General features: G+C 33.9%; 1 protein-coding gene and 1 pseudogene across 7 annotated transcripts in view; one reads left to right on the top strand and one right to left on the bottom strand.

Moving 5' to 3' along the window:
* Positions 1 to 3129: 3129 nt before the first annotated feature.
* On the bottom strand, positions 3130 to 3845 carry LOC133324533 (serine protease inhibitor 88Ea-like; annotated as a pseudogene).
* A 4965-nt stretch (positions 3846 to 8810) lies between these two features.
* LOC133324530 (peripheral plasma membrane protein CASK) overlaps positions 8811 to 10618 on the top strand; it is a 79949-nt gene continuing 78141 nt past the window's right edge. For 6 of the 7 annotated variants that reach the window (XM_061533368.1, XM_061533366.1, XM_061533364.1 and 3 more), the window contains exons 1-4: positions 8811 to 8892; positions 8995 to 9107; positions 10350 to 10455; positions 10522 to 10599. In XM_061533368.1, the coding sequence (XP_061389352.1) occupies positions 8834 to 8892; positions 8995 to 9107; positions 10350 to 10455; positions 10522 to 10599 (356 nt within the window). In that variant the 5' untranslated portion in view covers positions 8811 to 8833. Of the gene's footprint in view, positions 8893 to 8994; positions 9108 to 10328; positions 10456 to 10521; positions 10600 to 10618 lie in introns of all 7 variants that reach the window. The other variant, XM_061533362.1, reaches the window with a different exon arrangement.

The following is a 10618-nucleotide window of genomic DNA, read 5'->3' as shown; positions in this document are numbered from 1 at the left end:
AGAAGTGCAGTCCCTTCCAACGAGAGGTGAAGTTCCTGGGGCACCACGTGACGCCGGAGGGCATATCGACGGATAAGGAGAAAATTCAAGCCGATCAAGGTAGGAATTTTTAATCAGCGATTTTCAAGGAAATGTGTGACTCCTACGGAATCAAGAAAACCAGAACGACGCCCCTACATCCACAATCAGATGGCATGGTGGAAAGATTCAATCGCACCCTGGAAGAACATCTACGGAAAATGGTGGACAGTGGCCAACGGGACTGGGATGAGCATATTCCAAAGTTTTTACTGGCTTATAGATCGACCATTCATGATTCCACATCCCCAGCCAAAGTTCTGTTCGGAAATGAATTAAAGCTACCTGGCGATTTGATATTCGGTGCTACCCCAAACGACGATGTGAACCAAGATGAAGACAGTCAAAACTCTTTTAGTAAAGTCCACGATGCAGTTCGCCATCGAATAAAAATGGTTAGCAACCGCATGAAGGCAAGGTACGATCGAGAGGCAAATACCGATGGGTTTCAAGAAGGGCAACTGGTACTATTGTTCAATCCACAACGAAAAAAAGGACTATGCCCCAAATTGCAAACGCACTGGGAAGGACCCTACAAGATTGTCACGAAAATAAATGAAGTCGTTTATCGCATCCAGAGGAGCGACAGTCCCAGGGAACTGTGCCTATTCGGGACGAACAGGCTTAAGCGGGGGGCAATGTTACGAATATAACTTTAGATTTAAGTTAATTTAGATGAATTCCATTAATTTAAGAATTTGAATTGTAACGTAAATTTCTACTACGCAGTTTATTCGAATAACTTCACAACAACTACTGTATAGATTTTTCTACATCCTTCCATTTCCTCTTTCATTGTCTATTTTGTTGTTGACGTAGAATTCTTGTTAAACGTCATCAATGATGATCGCTTAATTCCTCTTTCTTTGTTACCCCCTCGCCTGTATGTGTTGTTGTTATTGTTCACTCAATGTAAGTTTGTATGTGTTTGTTGTATTGGTAGATTGTTCGTAATCTAGGTGTTACCAGATCGTCTAGAAACTTCTGTAGCGACAGACAAGGCTCATATAAATAGGGGAAATGGCAAGGCAGTTAGTCAGTTGTGAATCAGATCGCGAATTGAAACCGTCAAGTAACGTAAAGCTGTAAAGTAAAGTTGTGTCAATAAAATCATTGTAATACTCGTAATCAGAAAGAACCCGCGTTTTATTCAACGTCTACACGGGATTAAGTAAAACCCAAGAACGTAACAATATAATGGTATAATTACTACAAGGTAGGGTACAGCTACCAACTGATTATAATTTTTTCTCAAGGTGGCTTGTTCCATCAAATACATACATATTTGTTGTATGTGTGTGTATTGTTTTGAATACTATGTCAAATAAATTCAAAATAAATTGAAATATATTCAAATTTAATTGAAATGAAAATTAAGTTTTTAACATGTTCGTCTGGAAGTAATTACTTTGTTATGGATGAAACAAACATTTGATGGTATTCCCTACTGGATTTTGGGAAGAAATCATAAGGGCATTTTTCGCGTTTTTAGTTCTGTGTTTAAAAAAGTTCAAATAAACAGAAGCACTTATTGCGTATATTTAATATATTTTTGGCAGAAGAAGCCAAACGTGCATAATTGTTTTTCTGTTATTCACCTCAAGCTGCCCTACCTTGTATTATTGTACCATGCATGGTACGTACATAGTTTGTTTTAGGTTTTGCAGTAATTTGTTTCTCTTAAGGGCTAAGCAGAATGCTCGCGTTGAGTCATCCGTTTCGTTATGTGTTATCGAAAATACAACAACCACAAGGAAACGATAACAAAAACGCTCGAAGTTGATGCGCGCTGCGCTTCGGAGTTAAATATATTTTAACTTTTTGCGTGCGTTAACGCGATAACTAGAAACGCTCAACGCGAGCATTCTGCTTAGCCCTTTACTTCTATCGAATTATAAACAAATTGTGATAAATAAGTACAGGGAGAGAGAGAAATGTCCTCCCGTATTCAATGTACTCAATTTGCCTGCAGGGAAAGTTTGAGGAAGCAAATCTTTCTTCATGGAATGTGCAATTTTTAGAAAATTTTGGGTTTGGTATAATATACTAAAGCGGTGTACACACTATCATTTTTGAGTGACAGTTTCGATAACTTATCGGTTGTTACAGTTTTGTTGTGTTGTTTGTAGCGGCCATATTATCCATGCCCTTTTTCAAACCGTCATTCAAATTTATAAATTGTGCTAATAAGACGCCGTAAAAAAGAAATATATTAATAAAAATGGATGATAAAAAAATTGGATGTAAATTTTTAATAATAATAATCAAAAATAGGCTTCGAATTTTATTGGTTTCTTAATGAAATCTCGGTTTCACAATTTTTTTTGTGAAGCGGTGTACACACTATCATTTTTGACAGTCAACTTTTTTATCGATTACTGACTGTCCAACACCCATAAATATTTTTGTGGTTGCCTGATGAATGACAAACATGTGAGGCCACACTATCAAACAAGCAAAATTTGGGCAAGAGTGCCATTCAAAAATGATAGTGTGTACACCGCATGAGATTGTTGTTGACCATTATGTGGATTTTTATGGGCGATTTTTTTTTGATATATCAGCTTAAATACAAATTGTCATTCGGATCATAAATGTGACCCGTACTTTGTTTACAATTTAACATCAACAGACGACGGACATGCATAAATCTACTCAGAAAGTGATTCTGTGCATGTTTTCAAAAAGAACCATGTATCTACCTCCTTTTTTCATTTTGTTGTTTTATAAATTACCCTAACGGTCATTGGTGTTATTAATATTATAATTTATTCGAAATAAGCAGAAAAACAAATTAAATAAAAATAATTATAAACAAAACAAAAAATAATAAAATATTATTAAAAATAAAACATATAAAACGAAAATTAAGCATGTCCTCATTTTTTATAAATAATACAATAGACAGAGAGAATAGGGCAAATGTCGTAGTATTAGCAGCAGCAGTATAAATTAAATTGAAAGAAGAAGAATAAACAAACAAATAGAGTGGAAACGAGACGAGTAAAAAAGTCCTAGGGCAGATAAATGTGAAATAATCTCCTTGCCTGCCTACTTTTGTGTTTTGGGATCACGATAAATGCCTGTGAAGAGTACAGCCTTGGCGGTATTATCATAGATCAGGAACAAAAATGGATGATTATATTCGAATTTGGTCGGTTCGGCGGGACGTGCTGAAAGGAAACTGAAAACAACTGTGGCTGCTGCAGCAGTACTGCCCTCCTCATCAACCTTGATTTTGGCAACATGTTTGGCATCACCAAACATCAGGCTTTTTTCCGTGGAGAAGCCACTCAAGTTGGCGGTATGCTCGAACAGATTGTTGATGCCCAATTTGCGTAAAATAGGTACCAATTCCAAATTCTCCACGTTTATGCCTCAAGGGTACGAAAGAATACTGGCAAGGGGTGGTATAGAAAATCTCCTGTTTTATATCTTTGGAATCGAATTTATCCGACCATTGAACCTTTAAATAAGCAGCATTAGCCAAAACCATTTGACTGTCGGAGGTAACATCACAGGGATTTAACATTTCGGGGATTTCGTTGCGTGTTACATTTGCAATCCAGTTGTTGATTTCCATGCGTCCCTCTTCGGAAGTCCAACGATTCAAGTTCAACTTGGAAATTCTCCTTCATGCAGGCAGACAAATTGATAGACTTATCGAAGTAGATACGATCGGCAGCGGTGAATTCCAAAGGCATTTTCTTGGTACGACTGTAGCGCATTTGTTTCTCCAGGCGATAGCCCAGAGACACCGTTGCATTTCATAGCAACATAGGAATTCTTTTAAAAATTCGTTTTCGGAGTCCATGTTATTGTTGAAATTTATTGTCTGACTGTCGTTTTTTATGTTCACATTATCGAACCAACAAACATCCAACATCTGAATGTCACGCAACCATAAATTTTCTTGTGGTTGCCTGATGACTGAGATAAATTAACGGCCACACTGGCAAGCAAACCGACATTTCAGCAAGAGTGTCATTCAAAAATGATAGTGTGTACACCGCTTAAGTATTTATAAAGAAATTCAAAAGTCGATCTTGAAAAGTCGACTTTTCGATTTCCTCAAATTTGAAAAGTCGACTTCGATTTTTGACTTCAATACAAAAATTCGATTAATCGATTAGTCGAAAGTCGATTTACTTATCCCTAATCTCATCTTTAATTTTATTTTTTTTCTTACAACAACAAGACGGGAAATCGCGATTGATATATTTGTTGCTAGTGCAGAATTAACAGAAAATCGTTTTCAAAAAGTAAATGTGACAGAAGAAAGTGTTAAGCAAACTAAAACATCAAGTGAAACGCGTAGACATCAAGGTGATTTGTCAATTTTTAGTGTGCACAGAGTATGCATGATTGTTTGTGTATTTTCGTGGTCGGGCGTTTATGCCTTGATAATTATTTGGTATGATTGCATGAAGGATATGAACGAAAAATTAAATTGTAGATGCTGCTCCTGCAAATGACGACGCAGGAACGCATAATGTTGGTTCAAACTATTCATTAATGGATTCCTTTCAATGTGGTTAATGGCCGAAGGACAATGCGATAGTTGTAAACTTATCTGATAGATAGTCAAGGACCCGTCACCGCCCTTAAAGAAGCCGACGACTTTACTCCCAAGTCAGCGTGTCTGTCCCTTAGCGTAGACTTGTAAGCAGCTGAAAGAGCATTAGGTCCTGAAGAGAGTGAGCAAGAAAAATAAAGAGCAACGAGGATTCGAGCAATTGGCGAATGTCGTTGGTTTTGTCGTGTCGTATTGTTCTAGCGGTAGCAGTAAGGAAACATTTAATCAGTGAACTTCCTTATCATCATATTGTCTTAGAATACGTCAATTCCAAGCAAATGTGAGTTTGTGTCAATGTTTGTTTGCACATCGTATTGCTTCTTTTGACAATTGCACGGCATCCGCCCATATTTGCTCTCTGTTGTATTGCACAGGAGTTGTTCAAAGGAGATGAACCACTTTCGCACATACATAACTCAGTAATAAGGGTATGGTACACAAAAGTTTAAACTGTAGAATCTGATCAAATACAAAAAAAAAAAAAAAAACGAACTAGTGAATATTTCAAAATGAAATTTCTATATTCTTATTGGAGCCACTACATACACGCTCTGAACAATAATTTATTTATTATATGTGGCGCTTGTCCTTGCTATAACAAGAATTCCTTGTGAACGGCGACGCAACGCAGTTGGTTCTCTCACATAAAATTCCCTTACCATAACAAAACGCACTCTTTGTTTCTTGACTTCTCTTTTTTTGTGTGTTATTATTTCAACAAGGATGAAAACGTTGGTGTTGCCAGACTCTGGTAAAATACAATTGGAAATCTGTGATAGTGTTAAAAATGATTGATATTTTTTCCGCTAAAAATAAAACTCAGTTTTATGTTTTCCGTCAAAATAAAAATTATGTTACGAGTTTTATTTTTTCCGTCAAAAACAAATGCTATTTGTTCCGTCAAAAATGAAGCTTATTTGAGGAGTTTTATTTTCTCTCATTTGAGGAATTTTCTTTTTTCCGTCAGAAAATTAAACTCATTTTACTTAAATAAACATAAAGTTATTCTTACCAGTTATATAACCTGTGACATTATAGTCAAGGGAAAGATTCTTTAACTAATATTCTTGATTTCATATATGGTATGTTCCCGTACTGCAAGAATCTACTACTTTTTACTACTTTTTTACTACTAGTAAAATTTAGTGATTTCTTACAGTACGGGAACAGACCGATAGTAAACAATTTTTTAAAATTTTATTACAAATATTATTTGGCGATAACGAATTTTACTTTGTGAAATCGAAGAAAATAGTAAGATAAGTCCTGATTTATCGTTCTCTATTGAAAAAGGCAATTCGGTTTCGAAATATTTGTTTTTTTCTTATTTTTGTGAGAAAAAACCTTCAAATAAAGCCTTACTTAAATATTTCAATGCTGGGAAAACTAATTTTTTTTATTGTTTATATTCTAAAAGGAAATTAAGTCCGCCATCTCTTTTCTTGGACGACCTATTTGCGGGTTGCGAATAACTTTATTTGTTTTGTGGCCAAAATTGACCTAGAGTCAAACAAAAATCCACAAAAATGAATAAAAGCATTTTTCGGTTAACTAAGAAAATGTTGTCATTCTTTTTCGCCGTTTTCAACTGACAAAAAAACATAATAAGATCATTGCGTATTTGGGTAATACGGACGTTCAAGAAACCCTATAAAGATGAGAAGGTGCGTATTTTAGTACGCAACGCGCTGCATTTACGTACGGGCCTAATCGATTTCTTTATAATTTATTCCTTTAAAACTTATTTACGAACATTTCCATCTATAAATCATTTTAAATAATTTGTCTTTGTTCTTGTTCTAAAATATAATGTACTGGCCCACGTATCCGATTGTGTATGCACAGTCAACAAATATCTGCAAATCCGTTGGGTTGGTTAGTGTTACAAAATCGATTTCAGATTTTATTAGATGGTTAAAATAATAATCTCAAGACAAACAGACATTTGCCGTGTATTCATTTGTTTTTGTAGCTGTTTGGGCTTAAACACAAGACATCACTTACCCTATATAGAATATTTTGTATTTAGTTTATGAACATTTTTTGTTATATTCGATAAGTGACATAATTTAATATGTACTGATTTCTTGTATGTACTGAAATATGTGTGAAAGGATACTTGCATTACGCAGAGCTGGGCCATTAAAAAAAACAATGAAATGTTATTTTTCCTTTTTGTGACAGCAGCTGACGGACGACAGTTAACAAATAGATGAGTTGTTGATGTCCGCGTCAAAAAAATGATAACTATGAAAAGGGATATTGTCACCTTTTCATCTTGTCATGCTCGTATCCTCCTTTTTGATAAACTTATGTTGTTCCATGAAATTCCGAAAACACGTGAAAATTTAAAGACATAAATAACAACAAGGCTATTTCAAAATAAGTTCTCGTGAAACTTTTTATAGAATATGTAATATGATGCAATTAAAGCTGTTGATATAAGTTTGTCAAAATTTAATGAGTTCGAATAACAGCAAAAAATTTAAGTTTTGCATTTCTGCTTTCATACGGTATATCAATTTAGAGCATACGCAGGGTGTTCAACATAGTTTTTACTTGTTTTATAAATGTATACATATGTACAGAGATAAAATGTAAAAGAAAAGTGAGCTTGTATAAAGTATATTTGTAGCAAGTTCATTATTCATCAAACTAATATAAATAAAAACTGAAAGTTCTCCATATCCTTAGTTCGCTAAAAGAGTAAAGATTTGTATGAAAAATATGTATTAAAATTTCGGGACCTGAAAATGTGTTCGCTCTAGATGAAGTTCGTTATAAACGTACTCGACTGTAAAATGATTACAATATTGAAAACAAATTCTCATAGTTGTAATATTTTATATAGTCGCCCTTTGCATCTACCTCACATTTTAGACTTTTGATACTGTTCTGTCTTTCTAGTTCTTTTAAAGACTTGCGCCAAACTCTGGTGTACTCTTAGTTGTAATATAACATAATGTCATATTTGAGATTTTTAAAAATAAACTCATAAAGTAGGTTAACCCGGTAAAATGTTCTAATGTAAACGCCGCATAAATGTAAAATAATAAATAAAAGTACGTTTACATTGTACCGAATTTGGTTAACCCAGTGGGTTTAAATTGTCAATTACTTTGAATATATGGCAAATAAATCCTCATAAAGTAGGTTAACCCGGTAAAAAGTTCTAATGTAAATGCCGTATAAATGTGTTTTCTATATATTCTATTATTGTACCTTTAACTAAAAGATGCAAAATTATCATTGAATATTTTTATTACACATGTTTTTCTTTTGTAACCAGGTTTTAATAGGCCTTTTAATACAACATAACTTAAACTCTTCAAGACTAGATCAATCTTAAAAGTCGTACCTAATTCATTGCTCTCCGTACAAAAATACTCACCTTCTCACCTTTATAGGGTTTGTTAGACGTCTGTATTACCCAAGGAATTTATTTGCATCTGTGCCAATTGAAAACGGCGAAAATAGATGAAAACATGTTTTACTTGATCAAAAAATGACTACTTTTATAGAAACACAAATTTTTCAATGACTGAAATTCTATTTTCAAAAAACAAAAAATCCAAAATATGAATTTGAAAGTTATCAACTTTATATTTTGATACGCCATGCCTATTTGGGTAACATTCATTGAGGTACGTGTATTTAACTTTTGATGTGAATAATTTAACTAAATAAAAAATATAGGAATGTATTGATTGTAATGTTCTACCACAACACAAAAAAGTTAAAAATAACAATGTTTTATAAATAAATAATCTATAAAAATTACGTTGCTGAAAATTATTTCTAATTTGTTACTTTATAGGCGTTTTTTGCCGCCGAACATCGAAACGAGGCTTCAATGAAACAAATGGATACTTTACGCGAATAACACAGGACAAGGGAAAACAAATAAAACAAATACGAGTAGTAAGGAATAAGGACTAATTTGCTGGATTCGCCTTTTCACATTAAAAGGCATTATTTGCTTTGACCAATACTAGTAACATCGTCAATCAAAGGGAGAGGCAACATTGTATATGCCGCGAAGCTGGTAGTTGTCCTAAGTAAATGAGAGTACGTTTGTGCGGTGTCTCAAATACTTTTGTTGGCGATATCTTCTAGCCTATCGGTGCCTTTTTCTATATAATCGACACATCTTGTTGTATTATTCCCTTATAATTTATCATGGCTGATGACGAGATACTATTCGATGACGTCTATGAACTATGTGAAGTTATTGGCAAGTAAGTATGGACGTACGACTTTATGTCTGTTGTTGAATAAATATGCAAGTCTGACCCAGTGGTACACTTCGCTGATATATATTTGTTGTGTTATTTTTACAGGGGACCCTTTTCCATCGTTAGACGTTGCATCCACAGAGAATCCAACCAACAGTTTGCCGTTAAAATTGTAGATGTGGCTAAATTCACAGCGAGTCCAGGACTCAGTACAGCTGGTAAGTTTAAATACTTCCAATAATTTCCTGCCCAATTTGTATCTGTGTAGCATTCGATATTTAGATCAGAATCCGATTTAATTAGTAATTTGCTTTGCGTTGTTGCACAATCTGGCAATATTTGGAATTTGTTGAACAATAGAGCTCGAACAACATGGTTTTTGTACATAAACCCAATTTGATTCGAATACGAGTGCTACCATTCTTTCGAATAGACTTTCGATCGTCTTAGAGAAACTGGTTGTTGTTGTTGTAGCAGCCCTATTGCTTTTACACAATGGGCTGAGGTGACAGACGTTGGCCGAGTAAGACTCGGGTCGTTTCGGATCGTAGACCCCTCTGTCGTGGAAACGAAACAGGTTGTAAATGTTTTCAATGTAACAACCATGTAGCCATAAATTTTACTGTAAGTCCTGATTTAGATTAGACGAGTTTTTGAACTTGCTTCATGCGTCTATACCAAGGTTCATTCATATGGTTAATAAGGAAGCGAAAATCAGAATGACATTTTGGATTTATTTAAATGTGAAAAACTATTTGCAACAAATAATGATTTAAAAATATATATTTATATACAAATATTAAATAATAAATGATTAAAAAAATTAAACATGCCAATTTAAAAATATATATTTACATACAAATATTAAATAATAAATGATTAAAAAAATTAAACATGCCAATTAAATGGTCAAGATATAAATACAAATTTATTTTTGAGTGCAACAAAATGTATGTTTAATTTTATTTTCCACAAAATGACAAAAAAAAAATTGTTTTGAACCCGACGCATGAAGCTAGTTCAAAAGATAACGATAATAATTGCCGCAAGTAAACTCGCCTAATCTAAATCAGGACTATGTAAACATTTTTAGAGTTCAGTAATTGTGAAAGAGGGCGTATGTTCACCTTATATATGCCAAAAACAATGGATATGATATACTGTTCAACAAATTAGAAACATTGTACAAAATATTGACTTTTTACTTCTTACAAAATAACTTACTGAGTAGATGCATTTTTTGTTAGATTTACTATACTGCATGAGATAACGAACTTGCATGTTCTGATTAAATCTCGGCCATAACTTTGAATGGTATTTATATTACATGGCAATTTTGTTTGCAATTGCCCAAGCAAAGAATGCGACTGGAATACAAATGTCATTCGAGACTCAAAATTCTTTAATTTTCGATTAAGAGCTTATTAATTTACATAAAGAACGGAATATATTTGTTGCAGATTTAAAACGGGAAGCCACAATCTGTCATATGTTAAAACATCCGCACATCGTGGAATTGCTGGAAACGTACAGTTCCGAGGGAATGTTGTATATGGTATTCGAATTGTAAGATATCTTTGCATGTATGTTATCGTCCGAAAATGTTTTAATATCTTTTTTTACATATTTCAGTATGGAAGGATCTGATTTATGTTTTGAAGTTGTACGAAGGGCTGTGGCGGGATTTGTTTATAGTGAAGCGGTAGCATGGTAGGTTAAGGTTTGCTCA

The sequence above is a fragment of the Musca vetustissima genome, unplaced genomic scaffold, assembly GCF_032173495.1.
Source record: "Musca vetustissima isolate MV318-11 ecotype Yass unplaced genomic scaffold, APGP_CSIRO_Mvet_v1 utg10205, whole genome shotgun sequence".
NCBI classification, from domain to species: domain Eukaryota; kingdom Metazoa; phylum Arthropoda; class Insecta; order Diptera; family Muscidae; genus Musca; species Musca vetustissima.
Note: the sequence above shows the minus strand (reverse complement) of the source record. Positions and strands in the feature narration are given on the sequence as shown.